Raw genomic sequence first — 13,722 nt, 5'->3', positions numbered from 1 at the left:
ATATCAAAATAACGCGAATTGACCTTAAAATTAACTTTTACAGGTAAAATGATGATCAACTTTGAAAATATTCTTGAGTTGTCATGCATGTATGACATGGTCTATAACCTGAGGTAATTACCTAACACCTGTCCCGAGGTGATGACCTCACACCGTCCAATACATTCTCCCAGGTGCAAATGTCACCGAGCTTGGGGTGGTCTCAAAATATTGCTGTTATTGTACTTACTTGACATGCGTTGATTTAGGATATGAACTGCATTATATTTACTTGGAATCATGATAGACTAGTTAAGAGCTATGAAACGGGATGAGTAATGGAAGGTTGCGGTTTGGAATCCAGAAGTATTTGTTGTTCTACAGATGGTTTCTTGAGGTAGCATTATCTCCGCTGATGACGAATATGAATCTATACTTTTGAATGTTGGGCTATGTCTTGCTACGAACCCGTTGCACTTAGCCAGGATGAGCACAACAGGGTTGGGTTCAAAATGTTTGACTGGCGTACGTGTACCGTGTTGTGCCGCCAGCACATGTATCTGGTACTTTACTGGTTTCTTATTCAGCCGAATTTTCTCCATGAGTTGAACTATGGTCTGAAATCGACAATGTCATATTCCTGTATGGTCGCCTTCACATTACTCATGGTTTGGGCGACAGATTCTGATTCCCGGACGTTATATTAACTGGCGTTATCCATGACAATGACACTGACGTTGTTTAAGATGGGCAATACCTGAAGTTCCAACCCGTCTATGAACACATCACCTCCTATAATTTCCTTATGAAAATCTCCACTTTTCTTCTTCGCCTCGACAACTAGCACACATCTATCAATTAGCCCAATATCATGGGTTGCAGCGTGAAAAACAATGACACGATTACCTTTACCTGATGGTACCATGGGTGCTTTTTGTCCATCTGCCGATAGCTACATGTAGTCAGTGGAATGCTTCATCAAGGTAAGTTATCTTGTGATAGTTATGAATGGTTCGGAGATAACGTGACCTAATAGACAGAATGGAATATTTTCGTCTGAAAAGTGCTCGGTCATCTCCGCGCGAAGTGTATCGAAATTCCATCTCGTGGAGAACAATAGTTTGTGCAGTTAACATTGATTGTATCTTTAATTCCTCCCAAATTCTACTACAAGTCAGGGTTACCTCTGCTCATAAAGCTTGTACATTATACGCCTCATCACCCTGTATCAAACCTGTCTAATATCCTTTTACGTCCCAGTTATGTTTTTGAGACCACCCCTATACCTGTTTTGTTTTCTTATCATACCGTAGATTTGATCGTATGAATTGAAAACCCCATAGGTTTGGCAGTTTGGGAATTCATCTAAATTGATAAATGGTTTCCGTCTATCTCTCTAAAGTGTAAAAATCTTGTATACATTTCCCAGTTCAGACGCCATATCTTGTACCATGGTTATGGCTATGCAAGTGTAATGTAACATGCATCATGGGAGCAATGTTAACAAAACAAACGCAGCGTCATTTTGTCATATTAGAAGATGCACATTTAGATTTTTCTCCAAAAGATTTTTGTGTGTGGATTAGATGTTTTATGAAGACTACATTATTATCATTATAACGGAGTCACGTGGGCATATTTCTATAGTCCGTCAGACTGCCATCATTGGACTTTGAATGAATGTGAATTTCCTGTTTTCGTTCTAATTTGTCTCCTGTAAGCTTGTCGATAGGACTCCTTGTGACTGAAATACTTCAAACCACAGGTAGGGCGATCGGTAGTTACTCGATATTTCAATAACAACAGTCTGTGTAAAATTATATCCTTTTTAACAGGCAAAAAGCAGCAGTTTTCTAGCATTTCCGACAGTACTTTAAGAGTGCCTTAAAACCAGCCTCGCGCATGCATTTAAGTTCCCATGCTTTTTATTCGGAGCAATCTCAGGGACTGTCATCGTGACAAATGTTATGTTTAGGATCACGTTCGTAACACTTTATGAGGCATAATACAGTCGTAGCCGTCGTCACTGGCATCCTGCAAAAAAAGTGATGAAGAGTCTCTAAAATGATGGAGACGGTTACCGCTGTGGTGAAACCAATGGCTACGACTATGGTGCTGACAGTCCAAGATCTGGGCACCGTTCCACGAAGCGATCTTAGCGCTCCGACTATCGTAAGCCAGTGTTAAAGTATGGGGGTTACGATCACCTTAGCGGTGAGATGGCTTTGTGGAACGGGGCCCTGTTCACTCTCGTAGCGCTTTATGAAAAGAATTCCAGTTCCGAGGCTAATCGGGCTTTGATTCTTCCATTACTACAAGGCCAATAACAGTATTCACTCGCTCTGTTACCCTGACGACACACTTCGAGTTAACGTGGTACAATTTGACGTGCGAGGTTTGCTACATATATGGATGATCAGTGAAGTGGATCTCCGTGCAGTGAGGAGGTTGCAGAGAGTGTTAATATACATCACCATGTCTCCGGCTTCACGTACATTCATTAGCCCTGATCATTAAGTCCATTCTTATAATGATTATGTTGACAGAAATGACTCCTATAGCAGTAAACCACCCCCGAGAGACATTACACTTTGAGGTCTAAGCGACATAGTGTCGTGAACAGGAACTTTTCCATCAATTTCACACCACTGCCTGTTCCTGAAAGCATTATTGGATTGTTTAGAGCCCAGACGCTTCTGTTAAATGGTGTTAGTTGTGAAAACAGACGCGCGGTTGCATGAAGACGTGTCCATTACTGGATTCCAAAGCTCCACTGCTCCAGATACATTCAGCAAATGTAACACCAAATCTCTGTCACAAAGATCAACCATAATAAATCAAGGCATGCTTTTCTATAGATGAATTTTGCTAAGAAATGTAACTTAAGCTTCAGGAATATCGTTGACTGATCTCGTTCAGTTAGTGTCAAAACGGCCAAATCCCTATTTATTCCAAAACTACCAACTTAACCTATTCAATAATCTACTTTCCCTTTGTGTTTAGCAATATTCCAGAAGCTTCGCAACTTTTGGGGTACAATCGAGCAAGCTCTTTCTCCGAGGACTTCAAAGAGCGCCATCCGACTCGTCCTTAAAAGTAGTCTGATCAGGTTACATATTCAAGGCCTCAGTAAAGCTGAGTGACCAATATAATGTTCGATGGAATTCCATGTTTCCGTGTTTAAGGTCAACAGTTCACGTGCCTTTGCATGTGTTTGTGAAACAACATTGCCACACATATATCTCCGACTGGAGATGAACCACATTGTCAGACACTGTTTTCACCCGTGACTGGCGGTAAAATCACAATGCCACATGATATTTACATATGTGGCTGAAGATAAACAACATTGACACACAATATGTACATCTGTGACCGGAGATTAACCACATTATCACACAGTATTTACACATCTGCCTGGAGATAAATGACATTGTCACACAAAAGTTGTACCTGTAATTATGAGATAAACCACATTCTCACTCATTATTTACACCCCTGACTGGAGATAAACCACATTGTCACACAATATTTACACCTGTGATTATGAGATAACCACATTGTCACACATTATTTACACCTGTGACAAGAGATGAACCACATTGTAACAGTGTTTACACCTCTGACTAAAGATAAACCACATTGACACACAGTATATACACCTATGAGTGGAGATTAATCAAACTGTGAAACAATATTTACACCTGTGACCACAGATGAACCATATTGTTTCACAATATTTACACTTGAAACTGTGGATAAAATAAATAAACAGTGAGTACACATATACAAACGAAGACAGATTTCCAATAGTGTTCCGTTAACGAAACAGCCTGTGTCAAATTTGCGCCATCTTCCCGAGGCAAGAGAGTTAACTGACTTTAAAAGTCCAGTTTCCAACCTTGCCGAACTAAGCTGGAATTATGGAGTTACATTTTGGCTATTCTAACGAGTCTATGCAATAGTCCAATCAAAATCGCGCACCAAAATCGAAATCCGGTTCGTAAACTGTCGTGCAGATTTCGGTCGATTGCAGGATTTGCAAAACATGTACACCGCCAACTCGTTGTCAGCAGATATTTTCCAATTTTTTTCATGTTTTTAATCAAGGTGCACACGTGATTTGATGCATTTCGCGATTTAAGACCCGTTTTAGCACAATATAGATCTTGATTGTCGATCAGATCGTCCTGACTGGGCGCCACCATTTTGTGTGAAGCAAACGCGAGTGATACGAGAGGTGGAATCTGATTGGTCCATATGAGAGGCTTAGAAGGGACATAACTAGTAACAGCCACCGGTGGCGCTACGATCGAGCCCAGTAATTCCAGCCTAGTTCGGCAAGGGTGGAAACTGGACTTCTAAAGTCAGTTAACTCTCTTGCCTCGGGAAGATGAATTTACGCACGCCTCTATTGTCTATTTGACAATCACATGGCGACAAGAGTTGGAATACTCACACAACTGCTAAATTTGCTTTAACTGTCGCAGATAGAAACCGTAGGCCTCGACGAAGAGAGTGCAACCTCCCGGATTTGATATGTCTGAAAAAAGAAAGACAATGTCTATAAATAAACATATCTCAACCTACTTGAACATAAATGTAAAAATGATACACTGATGTACATGAACTTTAAACCTGCCTTAACATGATAACTCAACAGAACCACGCCTGGTGTTATATCTGAAGTATGATTCACGTATCACTTCAATGTTCAATCTGTGTGTATATAATGAAGGAAAGTATACACCCATGTTTGATGGCGGCTAAAAATGAAACAACCCCGAAATGGTTATTTGGTGGTGTGTATGTGATACGGGTATCATAGATGTGTTTTGGACCTGAAGTTTGCAGTATTTCGCCGTCTGTTTTCAGCCTAGTAATCTTTTGATAACTTTTGTAATTATTTGGCCAAATCAAGTCTTCAAGTGTGTACTTTCCTTGCAAAATACATGTATAAAACGACATTAAGGTTAAGGCGTTACTTAGTTATTAGAACAACCTTCGAGCACCGGTCCCTTGGGATCGCCAGTAACCTACGATTGTGGGTTTGAATCCCAGTTCGCTCCGATTATATTTCAGCACCATTCCCGTGCACGTTGGTTTCTGCAAAGTGGCTTTCCGATCACAGTAACCTGACACGCCGTTATAACTGAAATACTGTTCAAAGCGGCGTTAAACCAAACTCACTGACACTAGAGCATGGGAAGGTTCACGCTTCACATCAATGTTTGGCTTCATGTACATTGTACATGTACATGTTCAGCACTTGTTATTGCAATGTCGTCTAATTATGGACGTACATGTAGGTGTATGAGAATGGGTTTACGCCTCTTGTGGACATGTTTCATCCATATCTCGATGAGGGGCGCATTATCACATGCTGGGACTCGAACACGTGTTCAAAGCGTGACTAGTTGTTTTTTTAACGACTAGACTCCTCAACCACTCTGCTAAAACTTTCTCTTAAGATGCAGAACAAGATGTCGTTTGTAACTGATCGTTAAAATCTATGGTAAAATCGAAAACAAATTCCCATTTTGAATGAGGCCATGAAAGTATGACCAACGTATGAGGTATCATTGAGAATTAAACTGATGCTGAGACATTTCTAATAGTTAATAACGCCAATGCATCAACACCCGAAGGGAACATTTCTTCTATGAATCAGTTGTCTCTTAGCGCACTATACGTATATCATATCCAGAGGCAACAACATTGAGTGGCTCGTTATAATTTTGTCTGTTGTCGAAATAACTATTTTTTTGCAATTTAAAAAAAAATAACCCTCAAGAAAGATAATTAATCAATAAGATGATTTATTGCGGATAATAAACACACAGAGAGAGTACATTTCTGAAACGTTATCGAGTAACAGCCATTAAAATTAGTATTTGATTATTGGGAAATAACGTTTACTCAACTAATCCTTACCACTAAGACGTTTTCAATCATACACGTTCGTCCGTGTAAAAGGCACTGGTTTCTATTATTAGAGCAATTTATTTGCTTAACAGTATCCACAAATACATAAACGATTAATTATCCCGATCAGCCGTGGATGGATGTTTACGTTGGAGGAAATCCGGATGTAGATGTTTACCGCTTTGATGCAACCCACCCACACGGTCGCCGTGCTGACAAACCTGGGTGTGTTAGTATCCCAGATGCGCCCTGATTATGTTTCTAGGTTCATCAGCACCATGTCCTGCGCGTGGGTTTCTCCGAACTGGAAACCATCTAAGACCTGCGTCACTTTAGGATTTCCGCCCACATCAGGCGTGACATAACTCAAATACAGTTCTTAGAGGTGATACAACCCAAATCACCCATTTACCAACTAGGGATCATAACCAGAATTTGGAACCTTTCAATGACGACAAATATTTATAATCCTCACATCCTAACACCGGAATCCAACAAATCATAATAGCCTTATGTTGCATATTTGCACAGAGTGGTAATAAGGCAACGTGCATTAACGTTTCAACATTTAATTCTACACGCATTTAATGCAGCTATATAAGAGAGCTTCTGGGATCTAAATCAATCCTATTTACACAGGTTGATAACCAAACTCCAGGATAATCACTCGTCACTATTCTGGCAGGGTCATCGATTCGACAAATATACGTCACCTTCAACAAGGTAAATCTATTTTGGGGATCAAGTCCATCACTTGAGTCTTATAATTCAATTCTGATGGTTCTTCTTCCACCCTGTCGTCGATGATTTATATCTGGCGTTAACTAGGCGGTATGCACGGCGAATGTTTGTAGGTGATCGACAATTAATACATGTGATTTGTGGGCGATTAGATCTCTGTAATTCCTGGAACACCGACCTAAATATGTATGCTTAATGTTAAGGCCGACCAGGATTGGGGAATGACGAATGTCTTCAGTGTAATGAATTGATAATATTGTTATTGTAATAAGGAAAATAACGTTTCTTCCCAATATGACATCAATTACTGTCGGACTGGTGCTTATCACAGAGCCGGACTAGTCCTTGTAAGCAATGCAGGAGATACAGATGTGACCCAGAGATGCTGATGCTTGACAACGGTCGGTTCAAGGAATGTAAGGAGCGTACAAACTTACGTGGAAGTATTGAATACTCGAATGAAAGGTTCCAAATGGGCTGTCTAGGACCCACACAAACTACAAATAATACTGTTTTGTAAGTTTTCACCAAAGAACGCATTTCAACATTAAATCCAGAATGATTCCTAGAATGGGGACCCTTTCTGACCTGGAATTCCCACGTGGTCAAGGAAACGCAACCAATGTGGCATAGGTACAAATCAATCTCACACGGTACACATGGACTAGAAAGTAACATGAAAGTCAGTCTGTAAGATGGAACCCATTGTAATCAACCGACTTTCTTTATAGTAGCCAGACTGACTACGCCATCATTGGACTCAGGTAATGATCGGAATGAATAGAGTTACACTTGTTATGATGTTGTTCAAAAGCTCCGCAGGTAAGATACGTGGCTAGTAATTGCTTTGGGCACGTTTCTGTTAATTGGAGGATGGGTGGGGGTGGACACCTGGCGTGACGACTGTACCTGATGGGCGATATATATCTGTCTGTTTGTTTGTTTAATTTGATTTTCAACACAGCACGAGACGATTTTCCAGCAATATAACAAATGCCTGTTAATAATCGAGTCTGGCCCAGACAAACATGTGATTGATAAATATTATTATGAAATTCTCAGGCTGGAGGCTGTATATATTCTACTGTACATTTTGATGCCAGTATCCGCTGGTCGTGTATTCGAATCTTGATAGGCTATGAACATTGATCTCTCAGCACATATTCTGCCCGTGGCCTGGGTTTCACCAAAGAAAAGGTACGTCACTTTGGACGTCTCTAACACATATTTAGCTGACACACCGTAATATAACCGACAAATTGTTTATATCGGTGACGCACACGCACACACACGCACATGATGGGTTGTACTGGACACGACTGCACAATTGTGAATCAATAAACGTTTACAATGGTGAAGTAATGGACATTTTAATAGTTTAATGTTTCGTCCCTGCTTTAAGATGGTATTAGCGACTTATCGTTTATGAACTTACATGCACACCATACTGAGTACCAAGAGTTCTTAATAGTTTCAAATATTTATAATAAGGTAGTGGGAAATTTCTACCAATCACTTGTCTGTGCCCATATATGTGATGTAAGACTAAGTACATACTCGTATTTGTGAAGATTATGGTTTAGCTCATATACCTGAAGGAAGATAAATATAGCCATGTCTATTTTTCTGTAAATCGAATATCCCAGAGAGACGGATATGTTCAATGAATATCAGATTTATCAATAACCGGATCAGTATGTCAATATTTGACAACTTGTAATTCAATGCCCAGTCTGGACGTCTTTTAAAGATAATACTTTTCTGTTGACACAACCACGTCTCTGGGTGGTATCAACACAGCTTTATACCATCGTACACTGAACGAGCCGTTTGAAATAACAAAACCTGAGCCCCTTATAGTCTCTGATTACTCGCATCTGATGGCGATGGACTTGATGTGTCATGTTCACACACACGATCTGTGAATTGATGGCATGTTTACTATTCAAAAAGAGTATGACATCATGAAATATAAATGTTAACGTCAAGCATTACAACAAAGATATGTCCTTTGCAAGAACGTTTATGTCTGTAAAACGTAATACCAAAACACATCCTGAAGTTTGCACGTGTGCCACATACGTGCGTAGTTTTTGAAGCCTGATTTTTACACATTCAAGGACGGTCGATTATTCTCTGAGGACCATTAGTCATGTCAGTCATTATCATAAGTTGTGATTTACTTGATTTCAGTCATTGTTTGACTATGAACTAGCGTTGCAGCGTCTGCAAAACGCGGAGTGCCTACAAGCTATTGGCATCTGGAAACAGACAGGAACCTCCAGTGGCCAATACGTACAATGTTTCACAGTCTCTGATCAGCAGACTATGGAAAAAGTACAAACAAACCCAAAATGATGACGATCGACCCCGTTGAGGGCGTCCCAAGTCAGCGACATGAGTACAGGATCGGGTGATCCGAAACCAAGATCTACGAAATCGAGCTCAAACGGCGAATAAAAAAGCTGCAAACTGTCAACAAGCTACTGGAGTACGAGTTAAGGGTCAGAGTGAGTGAGTGAGTGAGTGAGTGAGTGAGTTTGGTTTTACGTCGCTTTTAGCAATATTCCAGCAATATCACTTCGGGAGACACCAGAAATGGGCTTCACACATGTCGGGATTCGAACCCGGGTCTTCGGCGTGACGATCGAACGCTTTAACCACCAGGCTACCCGACCGCCCCGTTAAGGGTCAGACAATTAGAAATCCTCATATTGCCAACAGACGTCAATGGTGGACACAACGTTGAAACTGGGGTAATAATCGCTGGTCACGTGTCATGCTTTCAGATGAGTCCTGATTCACTATGCACTTCCCTGATTGACGTGGTCGTATCTCACGACCTCGAAATGAACGTCAAGCCAATGACATGACAGATTTAGCGATGGGTCGTTTATGGTGTTGGGTGGCATCACTATGACTGAGCGAATCCCACTCTATATTTTGCAAGGAGAAGTCACTGGACACTACTTTCGTGACAACATATTGCTGTCCCTTTGTTGTCCCGCATGTAGGAAGACGTTTTGTCTTTCAGGACGACAAAGCCCGTGCTCACAGTGTACAAATCGTCAATGCTCACATCCAGCAGCACAACATCCATAGGATGCCATGGCCAAACTTTGAGCCCAGGCCTCTCCCCCTCCCCTCTTGAATACGTCTGTGACATGACAGGGGACGCCTGCGTCAACGTCAGAGACCGTCGACGACGTTGGCTGAACTTGGCTTGGCGCTGCAAGAGGAGTGGAACAGACTCTCTCAAATCGCCATTGGGACACTCATACGCAGTGAATGAGTGTTTGACAAATCGTGGCGGTATTACGCACTACTGAACCAAAAACGTCAGATTTAAAATTTCCCATCTTACCCCTATCGCCCTTCAAGATCGATGGACACCAACTGTCATACTTCACAACTGGTTGTAATGTTCCCGACTCATTCATTAATAAATTCATGATACAACTAATACCAGAAACTAATATCTCTTACAATTTTGATAATGTTAATTTATAAGTCACTGTAGGTTTTATTGTAAGCGACCATCAATCGCTGCTACCGCCAGTACTTCCACTCATTATATTACTGAAACCTTTATCGCAGCTACCATTACCACCATCAGTTCCCCCACCATCATCAACGCTAACTACCACCACCAAGACTATCACTGCAATCACCACCAACACCACTATCAGTGGCACCGCAATCATCACACCACCATATTCTAAATCCCCACACAACCATCATAGCCAACACCATCACTACCACCACCATCACTAATGCCAGCAACATAACTACCATCACCACCACAACCACCAACGCCACCACCACAACCATCATCACCATCACCACCTCCATCTTCTACATCCCTACACAACCAACATAGCCAACACCATCACCACCACCACCATCACCACCACTACCACTACTGCTTCATCTGGAATTCTTGTAAATAAAAGAGACAAAACCCTTTCCATATTCATAAGATATCGCTGTGTCGATTGTACGATTCCGATAGTGTCTACCGTATTAACCAATCACTATAAAAAAGTGATGATACCAGGTGTTCGCGAAAAGGTGAAAACCCCAGCAAAAAGGGTTGTTGTTCTTTCACTTGATTAATGAACGTTTATTGTATACTAAAAAGTAAATATTAAACGTCAACGCCAGAGAATAATCAGTCCCGAATATCTGCCAAGATTGGTTTCATTTGGGGCTTTGATAAGAATTTAGAAGTTAGGAGAACATGGACAGCAACTTCTTTTATTCTTTGTTTCAGAGCTACTTCTTGCTCCTTCATCAGGTGAATGCTGAGTAGGTGCATCGAGTTTATCATGATGTGTCTACACAACACAAAGTGTGATGAACGTACATATATATACACGATGACAACGCGTGTTGTGACACAAGGCATTGTCCATTGTGGTTGATGATGGGATTATAGCACAGTGGAGTACACGCTGGGAAGGTTGATACCTTGGTCTCTGTTAATGGATGCCTTTTTTCTATGGATTTCGATGCTTTCTCGGATGTTTTCTCTTTTTCCAATGGCAGATGATGGTATGGAGAATCTTGGTTTTTTTGCCAGGAACTATGGAATAATCCTGACCTCCATATTTCCTGGCCACAAACCAAGCCCGATGTATCAATAAACCTAACCATGCTGCAAGTTTTATTGCGTACATACTCTATTTTGAATGTAATCAAACCTTACTAATAGGCATATTAAAACCTTCTGATTGATAATGAAAATGTCATTTAGGTATTTGAAGATTCCCGAGCATACAAAAAAAGGCAAACCAATTTCTTATTAGCGTTGAAATTGCTGCCTTTGTAAGAGTACATGCATCTTGTTTCTTCATCAAAGGATGAATTGAGCGGATAGCCTCGTCATCTTCGACGTTGCAATTCGAAAGTCAGATTTTCTCTGATTATTCTTCATGGTTCACTCATTCGATCAAGCGACGAGAGAGTGTGATAGTTGAACATGAATATCATTTGTACATAGAATACCCGTTAACTCCCCTGCATACCAGTTAATACTACAGTACGCTTGCAGCACCACGTTCTTGATATTCAGAAGTATGTTTGCAAAGCAGATAAATAGAAAATATTATTTTTGTCAATATACAAACACCCACTTATGTGCCTAAAGGATATTTTGAAGAAGTGTAAACTACATGTAGCTTAAACATTAATAAAAAAACACGTAAATAAAAAATAATTTATTTGAAGTGCACTGATAAAACCAAAACGGTTGGGAATAAATGTCTTTCTTCAAAAGCAACAAATTACCTACGAAAACAAAAACACCACTCCACTTGGTATGAGTAAAGCACATTTTACCATGAATTTGGAAAATATTGGATTCTGATTCTTAATTCGGAGGTTTCAAATCACAATTACCACATCTGATTGAAACAGCTGATTTGAAGGCCGCGTCCATGTGGAAGGTTAATACAGAACTAATCCTTTCTCAATCTGTGACGGTTGGCACTTTATAATAACAATATGTACAGTCAGAGGTTACCTTAGAGTCGCGGCTACCAGAATAGTCAAAGTTCATGCAGCAATGCAGGTTGTTATAGAAATCGACAAGAATAGTGTATTTCAAGTTTTAGGCATATCTTTTGCATCGCAATAAGCTGTGTGACGTCGTAATACTGACGTGCATTGTAGGTTGAAAACTGGTAAGCCTTACATAGTTTTTGTTATATCGTGTCCGGTTCGTGTTAGGTCGGAAAGTGGTGTGCTATACAATCTCAATGCCTCTCATATATGCTAGTGAAGTGTTACGATTTACCACAAAACATATTTGAGGAGATACTGCATCTTGTACAGTTTCAAGCCTTTCATCCGTGCTTCCTTGATTAAGACTGACAACTCACTCGAATATTTATGTTTTATTTGTGCTGCTGTCCGCTGTAACTTAAAAAATACCCATGTATGTAATGTGTATAGGCAGGAGGTCTAGCGGATCTGAAGTTATGTCTGTCTAAAATGTTACAGTTACTTGTGGTAACACTTTTTTCACCATCATATATTGGGTGACCGTACGCTAATACAGAAGGAAATTCAAACAAGATGTAATAAAAAATGTAACAAATGTGAGTGTTTAGAAGTTTTGTTTTCATATTTAACAACTTGAAAATATGGTACATACACATTATTGTTTCGACGTGATTATATTCTTAGTCATAGAGGGGCGGTCGGGTAGCCTTGCGATTAAAGCGTTCCCTCGTCACGCCGAAGACCCGGGTTCGATTCCCGACATGGGTACAATGTGTGAAGCCACTTTGTGGTGTCCCCCGACGGATATTGCTGGAATATTGCCAAAAGCGGCGTAAAACCATACTCACTCACTCACTCACTGTTAGTCATATGGTTCATTACTTTTCCAGTTTAAACAGTCTTTTTCACAGTGTTTCACAGTGTTTCACAGTGTTCGCTATTTATTTTCTTCTCTACTTGTGTCATCCAAGTTATACGAATGCAATCTTCCTTCCACGGAGGTGACATTGTTGTTCCTGGTGGAAGAGTCGGACGTGAGTGAGTGAGTGAGTATGGTTTTACGCCGCTTTTAGCAATATTCCAGCAATATCACGGCGGGGGACACAGAAATGGGCTTCACACATTGTACCCATGTCGGGAATCGAACCTGGGTCTTCGGCTATCCGACCGCCCCGGAAGAGTCGGGCGTAATTAACTTGACCAGATTCGTCGTCTTTGACTAAGAGTCATGAGGTTAAATCCTTGAGGTGAAATCAAAATGTAATATTAATATATATATATATATATATATAGGTAGGAAGATAGTAGATTTGTCGTCTGGTTTAATTCCTTGATAACACATTGGTATTTCAACAATATGGCTTGATAGTAATGGGACCAATTCCTACTGGCAATGTTTTTTTCATTTTCAACATTTCATCCCTGTCTAACGAATCAGCAGTGACACTAAGCCATTGCATTTAGGCATATGTCTGATATATGGCCTGATAGATTTCATAATTTAATATAATTGGAAGCTAAAGGGCAGCGTAAAAATAGTTTCTTCAATTTCCTTTAATGCCATAATTGTCT

General features: G+C 40.4%; 1 protein-coding gene across 1 annotated transcript in view; it reads right to left on the bottom strand.

Moving 5' to 3' along the window:
- The window catches only part of LOC139445527 (uncharacterized), a 113,195-nt gene that overhangs the window by 68,451 nt on the left and 31,022 nt on the right, over positions 1 to 13,722 (bottom strand). The window contains exon 3 of the mRNA XM_071226669.1: positions 4,439 to 4,522. Within this exon, the coding sequence (XP_071082770.1) occupies positions 4,439 to 4,522 (84 nt within the window). The remainder of the gene's footprint in view (positions 1 to 4,438; positions 4,523 to 13,722) is intronic.

This window comes from Haliotis cracherodii, unplaced genomic scaffold (assembly GCF_022045235.1).
Source record: "Haliotis cracherodii isolate W230 unplaced genomic scaffold, xgHalCrac1.p SCAF_6, whole genome shotgun sequence".
Taxonomy (NCBI): domain Eukaryota; kingdom Metazoa; phylum Mollusca; class Gastropoda; order Lepetellida; family Haliotidae; genus Haliotis; species Haliotis cracherodii.
Note: the sequence above shows the minus strand (reverse complement) of the source record. Positions and strands in the feature narration are given on the sequence as shown.